Source organism: Apodemus sylvaticus, chromosome 3 (genome assembly GCF_947179515.1).
Source record: "Apodemus sylvaticus chromosome 3, mApoSyl1.1, whole genome shotgun sequence".
In the NCBI taxonomy this organism is placed as follows: domain Eukaryota; kingdom Metazoa; phylum Chordata; class Mammalia; order Rodentia; family Muridae; genus Apodemus; species Apodemus sylvaticus.
Window position 1 is genome coordinate 7,188,449 of NC_067474.1, and position 14,088 is coordinate 7,202,536.

The following is a 14,088-nucleotide window of genomic DNA, read 5'->3' on the forward strand; positions in this document are numbered from 1 at the left end:
TGCCATCAGTCACTTATATAAGAGAGGATATCATTCATTCTGTTTGTAATGAAGGAGACACATACGTGCCTTCGCCGAGTCCTGGGGATCTGCTGAGTTAAGATTTAACAAGACATGCAGAGCAGGTTCAAGTGACTGAGAGCTGGAAATGATTAGTGGCTTCTCTCTCACAAAGATCAGAGCAGCATTTCTCAGAGGCCCTGGTGGTAGATAAGGTGGACTTAGGACTCGGGTGTACTAGCCATGTCTGCCAGGCTTTCTGTTGCCCTTGTAGTTTTCTGCCTGGTAATGTATGATCAATAAGATCACAGTGAAGAAGAATTATTCATATTAAATAGAGAGATTCTCATCCTTATCTAATGAAGAAATATGGCTCTGAGCCTCTCAGGGAGAACCGTCACAGGGCCATCTGGACCTTGAGCAAAGTGGACATTATCTGATGGGAGTCCTGACCAGAATAGGAGGTGAAAGTGGCGGGTTTGTTCATTCTGCACACAGGATAAGAATCTTCCTCAAAGTCTACAACAACTGCTCAGCTATTGCTTCCAGCCTTTTTGGAGTTGCTCTTCATTCTGTGGTTTCCATGCAATTATTCCAGTGGTTTCTCTGAGTTAGCCAAATGAGTACTTTTAATGTTAGGCCTGGCGTTAGATGTTTGCTTTAAAAAGGCTGTGACACAAGAAGAGCGCAGGTGGGTGCTAGACCCAGGTGGGCCCTGACTGAAAGCCTGCGGCCTGCATCAGCTCCTTCTCTCATTCTCACATACAACGAGAGAGAAAGTGGGGATTTTAAATGTTGGAAAAGCCTCTGCCCTATGACTCAGATTTCCCTGCCCTGGGGCTGGTTGTCTTTTCATCTCTCTCCATGAACCAGAATCCTGCTTGTAACTGGGGCAGCCAGAGCTGAATCAAATAGCAGGCTCCCCGGGTGGCCCAGGGCCATTTATGGAGTCAGGGTGAAGTGGTACAGGTCATTGGGAAGGGTCAGTGGAATCCACTGAGGAGGGAGTACCAGCTCGTCACACTGACCCCAGGAAAATAGAGGCACTTCAGGACAACCTACTGTCCTACATGCTTAGTTAAAGTTGAGTGGTCCATGATCGCATTGTGCTTTCAAACCAAGTCTTAGATTCTCACATCTCCTGAGCTATTTCCTAACGCATGTAAAAGATAATGTTGGATTTAAGCTACATGTAATGTAGCTTAAGCTTACTCTAAACGTCCCTGTGAGTTACACTGTTCTTGGCACTGTGGTAGTGGGACTTGAAAGTTCTTCTTATGTTCTTACAGAATACAGTACAATCCACAGTCCTTCAACACCCATCAAAGAGTCTGACTCTGATCGACTGCGTCGAGGTTCAGATGGGAAGTCACGTGGCCGAGGCAGGAGAAACAATAATCCCTCACCTCCCCCGGATTCTGATCTTGAGGTATGGCATTGCCTATACTAAAATAAGGAACAAGGCGTTACATTGCTCATTAATGGGTCTACAGAACTGGCCTGTGAACATCAGGCAAGAAGTACCCCAACACTTTTTGGTATTGCTCATTGCTCATATTAACAAAGTAGAACAATTTTCCCTCTTTCATGTTACCTGTCTATCATCCATAGTTTTCATAGTTGATGTGGTTTGTTAGTAGATATTCCTGCTGTTGTTCTGAAGCACTGGAGATGGAACACAAGATCTCAAACAAGCTACATATGTGCTACACCACTGAGTGTCTTCCCAGCTCTATGCAATTGTTTACTTCTGTATTTTCCTTCATAATGTGTACATAATACTACATCTATGTCTTGCTTTCTCAAGAACTAAAAGTAGCCAGGTGCGGTGGCACACGCATGTCTTTCAAGCTCATGGGAAATAGAGGTAGAAGGACCAAAAGTTCAAAGTCATTCTTGGCTCATAGTGAGTTTGAATCCAGCCTGGCTGTGTGGCACCATTTCACACAACAAAACACAAAGGGAAACAAAGCAGTTCTGCTTAAACAAAATTCTACCACACTGCTGTGTGTCACTGCCATTCCCATTAGATAAGTGTGATCCTAAGAGAGCACAGGCAAAACCACTTTGAAATTAAAGACACGTCTGTGTACACAGAGAAGGGGAAAGATGGAATGTTCTAAAATGAAATAGTAATCAGCTACTGAGGACATGTTTTGGTCGAGTTCAAAGGCGGGGATTAAGCAACTGACAGGGTAGCAGATCTCATTGCCTCGAAGCCACTGCAATTAAGTTTCTGCTTTTTGCCAAAGTAAAATCTGATGGTGGAAAACTTGATTATTTTTGCTGAGAAGATGAACATTTTCCAGCAGCATCTATACACATGAATGTGTGCTGCTGTGAGGGCGAATAGGAAGGAGAGGAACAGGCTATGGAGATGTCGTAGTGTCTCAAAGAACTTTTTGAAATGAACTCCAAATCCAGTTTAAAATACCCCCTGAGTGTCAGAGTATATGTGGGTGGCTGCTTAATTTGAAAATGAGAACACCTGATTAAAAATATATAGTCTCTCCTCAATATGCACAGGGGACATGTTCAAAGGCCCTTCCTGTTGATATCCAAGTTCACAGATGCTCAAGTCCCCCAAATGCAACATGCAGTTCACACATACCCTATGCAGTCTCCCTGCTCTTTGTCTTGGGGGCTGGAGCTGGCTCATGCTAGGCAAGCATTCTCCTACTTAGCAGCATCTCTAGTCTCCCACCAGTTTAAACCATGTCTAGCCTACTCATATATCTAATCTAATATAAGTCATCTATAAATGACTGTATCCTGGACCGTGAATTGTATAATATATGTGCACATGTGCAATGAAGATAGTTTGTTTTTTGAAGTATCTCTATTGCTGCATGCAGAACTCAGATACCCTGAGAGCCTGAGCTATAACTCATCCTTATGATAACTGCCTGATTGCTAATGTGACATAAACTATGTAAAGCTTCAATTTCTTGAAATGATTAATATTTGACTTGCTTAGAATAAGTCAAAAGAGTTACTTTTAATTCTTCTTCTGAGGTAAGGTCTCTTTTGAATGGCTTTCAACTTGAGTCTCTTCTGTCTCTTAGAACTTACAAATAGAGCATTGTCAAATCATGGCTCATCTCCTGGGGACTGAAATGGAGACATTAGGGTTGACTAGAAAAGACTCTTTTCTACATTCACATTGACTTCACTAACACAACTGTTCTCCCGTACCTCATCCGAGATTAGACCTGACAGCTGGGTGATGGCCTTAGGAAGAGCTGTGTCTGCAAGATGCATAAATTCAGATCTTTGATTGTGTATATCATTTCAAAACTCCCGTGCCATGTCAATATTAGCTGCTAGCAGTTGCCGACCAGAGCAGAGGTGCACTGACGCGTTCTTCCCTTGTAGAGAGTGTTCATCTGGGACCTGGACGAGACAATCATCGTTTTCCACTCCTTGCTCACGGGGTCCTACGCCAACAGATATGGGAGGGTGAGTACACCAGCACCGGCTGAGTTGCTCCAGAGTGAAAGTGCCTTGAGTTTACTTACTCATTTCTGTCCAGTGAATGGCATTTAAGTTTAAGCAATGCATTTAAGATGAAAAAGGAGCATAATTTATTACTGTGGCCAAATACATAAGCAAGGCAAAAGTATAAGTGGGGAAGAGGGAAAGATTATACCCATGCCTTGATAGGAGACAGATTGCATTTGGCTCATGCTTTGGTTTTCCTCCCCACAGGAAAGTAATTGGACATTTCTTAAAATAAGTAACAAGTAAGACTGTTGGTTGTGTTTTTGCTCTCTTCACTGTTGTTTATTCTCAAAACATTCAGTGTGGCGAGTTCCATGCATTGTTGTCTGCAGGGATTAGAAGGGTTGGTATTTTGCTTTTATCTGCTGTGGATACTTTTATGTGACCCTTTTCTGTTGGGGCTAAATTAATGTAAATAGTATATGATACTAAGCTCCTAGATGATAGTAATATTAATACTCCCTTATTAAAGTTTTTTAATTTGTCTATTGTGGTATTTATTTTGGTGAATTGGTAAAGAATAATACAAAGATAGCTTCCCATTGTTTTGGTATTTAGGTTTCCTAAAACCTTAGAAATTGTTTGTGAGGTGTTGCTTGTTGATTTTAAAACACTTTAGCCATGCAAAACCATGTTTTTTTATATTGGACATTGGTATTTTCTAAAATTACTCTAAAAATTATAAAGAAATTTTAATGGCTAAAGAAATATGGGTCCTAGATCCTTAAAGCTAAGATTGGTTTGGAAACAAAGACACTAAGTTCTTATATTAGTAAGACTAGAGATTTATCAACATCAAAACTGACACTGTAAAAGGTAACAAACTCTCATTATAGATATGATAGTATATTCATTCTTTTAACAAATACTTATTTCAATAAAATACATTCAGTCCCTGATGTTGACTTCGGTCTGGAGGTGAAAGGAAGACATTATCCCTTAAGCTTCACAGTCCAAGTTTCGAATTATTAGCAATAAGTCTAATTATAAAAGCCTTGTGGTGTGCGCACACATGAGCACATGCGTTCCTGCAAGAGCTGCGCAATCCCACCCTTTCAGTTTGTACTCAGCCATCTATGAGAAGCCCCATAAAGCCCATCTTCTGCTTAAATACATTCCCTGTGAGAAGACAATGAGAACATGTCAAATAATCTATCAGCAACCCCCCACACCAAATAAAAAGAAAGAAAAAAAAGAAACTTGTACACTGAACACACAGTAAGGATTCAGTCAATCCTAGCTGGGTGATTGTTGGTGGTGTTTTTGTATTAGGTACAATACAAGATTGAACTATAACTATATCAATCACTATTTTAAAACCTACTACATAAAGCTAACTATAACTATAAGTAGTTAGTAGAGCCTTGACAATCATCTTAACTAAGTCACAGGGTGTTGTCAGTTATTCCCAAAGAAGAAAGCTCATGGTGTCTGGAGCCTACTGAGAAGTGTTGAAAAGAGTAGCTGTTTACACATGCAGGATTTGGAAACCACATAGAAAGTCACAAGCCTTTATTGACCACACTGATATACAGAGAAGGTGACCACTGTTTTCAGAGCCATAGGCAGAGCCAATGTATAATAAGGGTTTATGCTTCAGGAAGCCCATTTCATTTTTAATTTTTTTGCTTTTGTTTATTGTATGTGTAATCTATGTGTACACATGTGCATACACACCATAGCATGAACATGAAAGTCATAGGACAACTTGTAGAAGTCAGTTTTCTACATCTATCATGTGGGATCCCAGGATAGAACTCTCCTGTTGAGTAGTCTTACAGACACTGGGCAATACGTCCAAAGAAAATCTTCCTGCATGTAACTTTGCTTCTGAAGCCGGCCTGCCCTCAGGTCACTGTGCCCACCAGAAGGAATGGTTTTAAGTGGAAGAAGTACCAAGTGCAGGAGTACAGACGAGTTTGCTGTCTGAGGGATGAGAAGGCTTGTGTGGCAGTGGAGTGTTGGAGATGGAGCTTTTCTAAAGCTCCTGTGGTCAGGGAGAAGAGCGACCTTCATGCAGCCCCCTCAGCCATCTGCACACAGACAGATCTCATTATTAGAAACCAGGAACGTCATTGGTGGGGGTCTACATGAGGTCCTCAGTGGAGAAAATGATTTAAAGCTTTAGATTACGTTACATGTGCATGGAGAGTTATTGGCAGGGGAAGAGAATTGATCTGGTTACGATCAGTCTAGAGAGAATGGCTGGATCTGGATTGTGCTGTGAGTAGTGACTAGAATGTAGACTTGGAATGGGGCAGAGGACAGAATACAGTAGATGAAAGAGAAGCACGATTTCAGGGCTGTGTCCTTAGATGGACAGAATAGTCACAGGCAGGATGCATTTTGTCGGGAAAACCTGGGGATATGGGTATTAGGGAAATCGTAGACAGTTTTGACATACTTTCTTAGACAAGCAAGAAGGCAGCTGGCAGGTAAAGCCAGTATTCTTTGTTGAACTGGCCAGAGCTGTGGACACCAGATTTAACATTAATACTGTGAAGCTTAGATCTAGAAGCACCTCAGCGCCTTGTCTGATTCCTCCCAAACGTGTGTCTAGCATCTTCTCTGTGCCGGATGCTATGACCAACCTATTGTCTCCTTGCTGGAGATACTTTCAGGGATATTCATTGCTAAGACAATGAGAGGCAGCCAGAACTATGCATGGGGGCTTACTTAATATTACCCTCATTAGGGGACATTAGAATTGGGGAGAAGTTGTTCTCAAGTTAGGTGATCACTCCTTGAAAACTATGAGGTTTGTTCAGAATTCTTCCAAACAATGACAGTAACCAAGCAGACTGGAACAGCCTGCATCCCTTTTGTTCCCAGTAGTCTAAGGGTAGTTTAGTGGCAGTCTGCCTCTTCGCAGTGCAGATTTACTTGTGTTCTTGGCCATTGTTGGGGAAGTATGTGGCTCCGCCTTCCTCTACATGCATAGAAAGAAATGAATGCTGAACAAAGTGGTGGCTGTTCTGTCTCTATGGGAACCAGATACCTGAGAAGGAGCTTAGTCACACTAGCTTAGGCAACTCAATGAGTGGGCCGTCTAGTAAGGGGATACAGGATCTGGTAGATAGAATGCAAAATCAGGGCATGTTATAGCAATATATACCTCCCTCCAAAGGTTCAAGAATGTCCCACCTTCTGTGTAATCCTAGATGTGGGAAGAAGGCATGCTGGGTGTTTTATGGAAGTGTTGTTTTGTAACAAAGGTGGTAAGGACAAAAAGGTGGTAGGTACAGCCTACCAAGGCAGAGGAAAGAAACTGCACTTATTAACAGGAATGTAGAGTCTGTCTTTAGGGTGGTTGTAGAAATCTCTATTCTAGCCACTTTTGTTTAATGCATTCTTAAAAACTGTTTCCAAGCTAAATCAAAATTCCTAAATTTTACTAAAGAAAATGTAGGTCCCTCCCCCCAGTCGATTGTTCTCCTTAAAACATACAATGTAATCCAATTTTCAATATTGAATTATAAACCCAAACTTAACAGTATTCACTTACTTTTACATAGATGACTCAAGTAGACTCCTTGCTCATGAGAAAATGTTGTATCTTTACCCAAGTACCTTGATCCCTCAATACTTACTCTTTTTCTTTTCATACTTATAAAAAACAGTGTTTTCCTTTTATTAACTGCCTATTTTAATTAATTAATATCCCAAATGCTGCCCTCCTTCCAGGTCCTCCCTTTGCCCCCCATGTCCTTTGCCCCTTTGCCCCCTCCCAGTTATTTCCCCCCACCCTGGTGCATCAAGTCTCCATAGGATTAAGAGTATCCTTTCTCACTGAGGCCAGTCAAGGCAGCCTCTGCTACATATGTGCTGGAAGGGGGGAGTTGGACCAGTCCATGTATGCTCTTTGGTTAGTGGCTTAGTTTCTGGGAGCTCCAGGGGTCCAGGTTAGTTGACACTTTCGGTCTTCCTGTGGGGTTGCTACCACTTTGAGTGCCTTATTCCCCTAACTTTTCTATAGGGGTCCCCTATTTTCTATAGGGGTCCAGTGTTTCTCTGTGGGTATCTGCACTCGTCTCAGTCAGCTGCTGGGTAGAACCTCTCAGAGGGCTGTCATGCTAGGCTCCTGTCTGCAAGCACAACACTCTTTATTACTAATTAGTATCTCTCATTCCTGGAGTTTTAGTTAGTGTGGAAATTAATAGTATAACAACTCACCCTTCATTTTATACAAAAATCAAAGCATAACACATAAGATAAAAGGATGGCAGGAAGCTTAGCAGGTTTAATTGCCGGTCCTCCTCCTACTTCACTGTCTGACACTCATTGGATTCAGAATTAAGCTCTCTTCCCCGGCTAATAGACTGTTGTATTTAGTTGTTTGTTAGCTTGTTGTTGCTGTTACTGTTGTTTGAGACAGTCTTATGTAGCCCAGGCTGACCTGAAACTACCTGTGAAGTCAAGGGAAACCGTAAACAGCTGGGTCTTCTTGCTTCTCCCTCCCGAGTGCTGGGATTACAGCCTTTCTCCTAGTTTGTTCCCAAGCTTAACTTACACATTATTAATCAACAGGATTTGAGATCACACACAAAGTATTTAAAACAGAATATTATACCTGGCTTATATCAAATGATAAGTACATATATTTGAATATAGATGAGACTTTATTGTCAACTATAACTGCAGCAGCAAATCCCTTGCCTTAAGTATCAGAAAAAAACAACAAAATTCTTGAATCCTGACAAGATTGCCCGTGAGTAGTATGGTGGCTTCAACCTCATGAATTGAAGTATGTGACATGTCTTACGGTATGGTAGAAATTGGAGATTTAAGTTCAAGTATATCCGTCTCAGTTTCAGGTTCATATTCTGATTGAGAGTCAACTGCCCATCCTCCAAGCTTAATACTTGGCTTGCAGGATTGCTCCAACAAGTACACTATGTCTAATTAATGGCAAAAACCAATAGGAAGAAAGACATATCAACTGCTGAGCTTCGAGCTGTGCTTTAAGTGTTTGTGGTAGATGGTGCCTCGGTTCTAAGAGGCTCTCGAAAGTCATTGTGACCTTCTGTTGCCTGAGTCTCGCTAGCAAGAAAAAGCATTTACTGCAGGGGTGCGGGGGTAGTGGTAAGAGCAGTTCTTCTAGACCATTTCATCCGGGTATTCTAGTCCGCCAGGGATGATAGTTGTTTCTTCTTCCTTTGACAGACAATGCAAAATTCCCAAGAGGGTCTAGACACTTAAAATTGTTGCCTCTACTTTAGAACTAGACCAGAGTCACAATCATGGCATAACTACCTCACTCTTCCCTGACAGTGCTCAACCAGCTGAGGATGGTTCAGAAACAAACAGGGCCGTGTTCCAAGAAAACCAGATCTAAATTTCAGAATAGGTACTTCACGCAATTTCCACATCTCACAGTTTTTCAACATTTAGACCAGATACTGACAGACCTGACTCCGCAGGCCACATATGCTCCACAGCCTGCTTTATGCAGCTTCTTTAAGCCAGGAGGCTTATTTCATTTTGTAAAGTATTTTTAAAACCAAAACAAGAATATGTACCACAGGAAATGTAAGCCTAAAATATTGATTTTTCTGCCCCGTAAGAGAAAGGTTTGTCCTTTCCTCTGAACTTTGAGTTAGTTCTGATTCCTCTTCCTCTTCCTCAGCACTATGGGATATGGGGATAAATAACCCAGGCTTGCCTCACACATTGAAGGTGTGGCCCCATCTAAAATGTGGAAGCAATCCTAGATGTTGCTGGAAACAATGCAAAGTATCCAAAAATGTACTGATGGCACTGCCTGTCTGAAACCTGTTATTTCTTGTTTTGGAGTCCAGTGCATGTGATGGGTGGCCCTGTAAATTGTTTTTTAAAACAAAAATAAATATCAAAAACCCAGACCTATAGAGCATAGAGGACCATCCTTGGAAAAAATGAATAGCAGAAAATGTGTCAATATGGTAATAAGGCTGGTGGCACTTCATCCTACCTCTAAGGTTTATGTCTTGGACTTTTTCTTTTCTTTTTTTTCATAACTCTTTGTTTTGCTATCTTTAGGAAATAATTTCAGACTTGGCTAAGACACTTGAAAACTGTTGTTCACTATTGATGAGAAATGTGTATTTTTCTTTCTTTTTTAAATTAATTAATTTCATTTTATTGTTTATTTTTTTATTTTCTATATTTTTTGTTTACATTCCAAATGATTTCCCCTTTCCCAGTTCCCCCCTCCCCATAAGTCCCATAAGCTCTCTGCCCTACACCCATTCCCTGATCAACCCCCTCCCACTTCTCTGTCCTGGGAATCCCCTACAATGCTGCATTGAACCTTTCCAGGAGCAGGGCCCTCTCCTTCCTTCTTCTTGGGAATGATTTGATATGTGAATTGTGTCTTGAGTATTCAGAGCTTTTAGACTTTTTCAATGAAGAAATTTGGCAGGGAAAACTTAACATTACTCACATAAGGAAGTACATCTATTACCAGACAACACCAGGAATAAAGTATAGTCTTCACATTGGCCCATCACCCTCAAAGCAGAGTTGTGGGCAGAATTTAGTGTGAAGATCTTACACGGTGAGCACGGGGATACCATGAGAAATATCACACGATAGACTGACACAATGAAAATGTACAGCTGAGACTAATCTGATAGCAAAGAAAATCATTGTATAGTGCTCAGGATAGGTCGGACTAGAGGTCTAAAGAGCAGCGGCTGTAACACTAGAAAGGTGAAAGAGAGATAGGAGAGCGGTCACAAATGAGATCTTGATAGGTCCTTAGATTGGATTTAGCTGTGGGTCTTGCGCTTGGCATCTGTGGGCTCTGAGTGTTGGAGGCCAACTGGCTGGGTGCACACTACTGCCCTTCTTTTCCTTCCTCTTTCTACCACTGTCTTGGCAATTGACCCATGTTTGCGATTCATTGGGTTTTCTTCACAATTGAAATTAATCTTTACAATGCCGAAGGTCTTTCTCTTAATTCTCTACTAGGTATTATTTCCTTGATGTTGAAAGGGCATCTCTTTAGTAAGGAAAAAATGAACACAGGTTAAGGTCAGGTAAAATGACCTGATTAACATCATTGGATTTTCTGTCCAACTCAATAAGGCGGTAGTTCACCCATGGCCTGCTTCTCGAAAGTGTGCTAGCTTTCATGGGTTGTTTCCTAGTCTGCAACAGAACTACATCCAGCACTCCAAGCATAGCATTTCCCCCCAGCTACCCATGGAGAGGGCCTTCCCCCCTCTACAAAGACATTGCTCCCTCCTAGGTGTCCATCAGGTATGAAGGGAGACCTCAGGGGAGACTTGGGACTTGGAACATACCACTTGAGAAACCTTTTTACAATGTTTGGTAAGAGAAATAAACATCTCACAATATTTTTGTTCTTCTCAGATTAAATGAGCAATTTACAAAGCGTACCATCAAACTCCCTCCAGTGAACGACGAGTATGGAGCTTTAAAAATAAACCACCTCAGTACTCAAAGTGCCCCTTCCTGTTTTTCAGCCTCCTTTCCTCTCAAAACAAAAGCTCCTGAATAGAGGGAATTTCTAAATGACAGCCAGGCCCTGTTTGTGGCTGTAGTATTAGCATTCTAAATAAGGTATTGTTTAACAGGCTTAAACAAATATTTGTTTCCATTCATTTGATTGATATTCCCCCCAAGATTTGTGCTTGGTTTGAGTGTGGTTTTCACATTGAGCCGACAAACCCTTGTAAACCTGCTCCTGGGTCCAGCCAGCTGTGACTGCTTCCTGCCAGGCTTTGCTGCCCACGTAGAGGCAGTGCAGAAGCAGTGCAGACAGCATTTCACAGCCCTAGGTGCGCTTGCATGAATTCAACGGATAAGCACCATGCCCAGAGCGCCTCTGTAATTTCCATAAAGGCCGAACTGTCTTGTAGAAGCTCTTTTCATCTTAGGTTTAAGATGAATAAATAGCAACTTAAAAGAATGTGATATGCTTTGGATATACTTTAATTTGCTCTCAAGCTGCAGAGTGATTGCTAGGAATTGGTATAGCCTTGATTTTGAAGGAATACATGCCTGGGAATGAGCTATGCAGTAGACAACATATATTTTAAACACACGTGTACATCAAAAATGGGAGCATGGTAACAATGTTAAGAGCAAAATTAAGGGGTTTTTTTTGGTTTTGATCTTTAGTTAACTTATGATTTATTTGGTAAATTATTCTGCTTTTTAATTAACTAAGTCAGAAGTTCATCCGAACTGGAAGCAATCCCCAAGCAATGAAAACTCTAAACTTGACATTTCGATCAAAAGATAATAAATTTATTATAAAGATTTTTATAATAAAACTGAAATGACTTTTGGACTGCATAAATCTACTGTGATGTTTGGCCTTCATTCAATCAAACCTAAGTAGCTCAGGGCATACCTTTAAAAATGCAATTTCATACAAAGTTGTGGTGGTTTCTAGAGAAATGTCTATCTTTAAGCTTTGTAGACAAAGGAAAAAGGATGTTTTGCTTTTATGTGCAGAAAATATTTGGTATCCCATTTGTAAAGCCAAAAAAAAAAATGGGATTTCCTTCAAGTTTAAGACTTTTGTTGAATCCTGAGAAGCAGCAAACACTGAGCCAAAAGTTGTTGGTTTTTTTCCCCTTTGAAAAAAATGAATAAAAACAAATTTCTGAGGTGGCCTTGGGTCTATAGGAGGTTGTATTTACCACTAAAAATAGAATGCAGTATGGCCTGAAGCTGGCTGGTGAGATGTGTTACATGTTTCTTGCTTTGGCTGTTTGTGACCACGGTGTCCAGTGTGCAACTCTTCCATCTCCAGTGGTAGACAGAACAATTGAGGGCTTGGCTGAGACTCTACTGTTCTTTTGTCTTATTTGCTGCAATGTGCTTGATGAATGTCCTTTCACTGTTCTGGGCATGCAAGAAGCTCCAGAAGGGAGAACCCAAACTGATCAAAGACCAGTAGCAAAGAGAATGAGAGAGTGAGCCCTTGGCAGACGCTCTGACTGCTCAACAGTACTGGGTCCTGTAACAGAGATCAAGCAGCATGGGCCAGCTGGCTCTGGGTAGTCCCCAGGGTATAAAGGAATTACATTGTCACCGAGATGAAGCCACCAATGTATACAAAGTATGCATACTTGTACAAGGCTATCAGTAAGACCAATCTTATGGCTGCTTTGTCTTTCCTTTCAAAAGCGCTGAAATATGTTTTCTGATCATTTCACCAGGCTGTGCTCTACAGAGAGTGACCAAGCAACTGTACGACATTGCTCAGTTGTTCAGTCAGGAAAGTAAAGCGCTCCTATTGGTTCTTTCCCTTGGAGTGTGAAAGCTCATCGTAACAGCTGTGACATAAAATAGTATAACTTGCTGATAAAGGCAAGAGAATTGGGGATGATGACCTAGCATCTGCAAACAGTATTTATTTAAGTTCAAATACTATGTGAAAACAGTAGAATTTCAGCAACCAAATGGCTCCATAACTGCAGCCATTTTCAGTATAAATGAGCCAAGATGGGATCAGGGACTTGATGTTAGTCATCAGAATCAAGCAAGTCCCCAGAACAATGAACCTAATGGCCTCTCTACCCCAGAACTGCAGGTTTCACAACTGTGTGATACCTATTGTTAATACACTGTTAGGACTACCTAAACTTTAAAACTCCAGTGAAAGAATTTTTCTAAGTAGAAATAGTAGATGTACCCAATGTTTCATTCTGTGTTAGTAATCAGTAAATCAGAAAATGGGACTGCATATAAGTGGCCCGCTTACAAGCATAGACAAAACCTCAGGGCTGTAGCTACTGTGGTACCTAGAACACACATCTCCCCATGCCTCTATTTTGTACTATCCTAGTCTGAGATACTAATGGCCTATATATTTATAGGCACATAACCACAGTATTTGCCCCCAAGAAATTTCTTATAAAGGTGACTGTTACCAAAAGATGAATAAAGCTTCAATAGTCTGCTATTGGTATGAAATGAAACCAGTGACACCACATCACTAAGAGTGAAGCTACAGAGTATGCCCAGGACTAACCACAGCAGTGAGGCATCCTGTATCCCTGGCTTAGCCATGAGAAGTACTGCCTAGAAGCTGCAAATATCTGTGCAGTGTGAAATATCTAATAATAGAGATCAAATGATGACTCTGGTATGGTGGATATTTGGGGGAGATGGCACTTAGAATCTTTAGGAGTCCCACAATCAAAAACAAAATGTCAGTGGCCCTAGTGAGGCGCACTAGTGTTACTGTGATTCCTGTTGTATACTTAGATTGATGCTCCACAGTAGGTCTCGCCTGCACTGTGACAATAGCATTATAAAGGAGTGCAGTGAGACTCCACAGCTGGGGTTACAAACATAGGCGTTCTTGTTTCCAGGGAAGAACTCTATACAGTGAAGCAAGCCAAGTTAACACAGGCAGAGCAGAGACTTAACTCCTGTGCTGTGCTAAGCTTCTCACTCTGGGCGCAGATTAACCAAGTCCCCACAGGCACTTTTTCAGGAAGGTTTTTAAACCTTTGTAAAATGGCTTTAGGTGTGATTAAAGATTTTAAAAAGTCTTTTCAATCCAAAGTGTCACAAGCAAAGGAAAATCAAGACTGTCCCACATCTTGGCTGTTGTAATTCTTA

General features: G+C 41.2%; 1 protein-coding gene across 5 annotated transcripts in view; it reads left to right on the plus strand.

The window, feature by feature from the left end:
- The window catches only part of Eya1 (EYA transcriptional coactivator and phosphatase 1), a 139,692-nt gene that overhangs the window by 80,188 nt on the left and 45,416 nt on the right, over positions 1–14,088 (plus strand). For all 5 annotated transcript variants that reach the window (XM_052175936.1, XM_052175937.1, XM_052175938.1 and 2 more), the window contains 2 exons: positions 1,290–1,429; positions 3,376–3,459. In XM_052175936.1, coding sequence (XP_052031896.1) covers positions 1,290–1,429; positions 3,376–3,459 — 224 coding nt within the window. The remainder of the gene's footprint in view (positions 1–1,289; positions 1,430–3,375; positions 3,460–14,088) is intronic.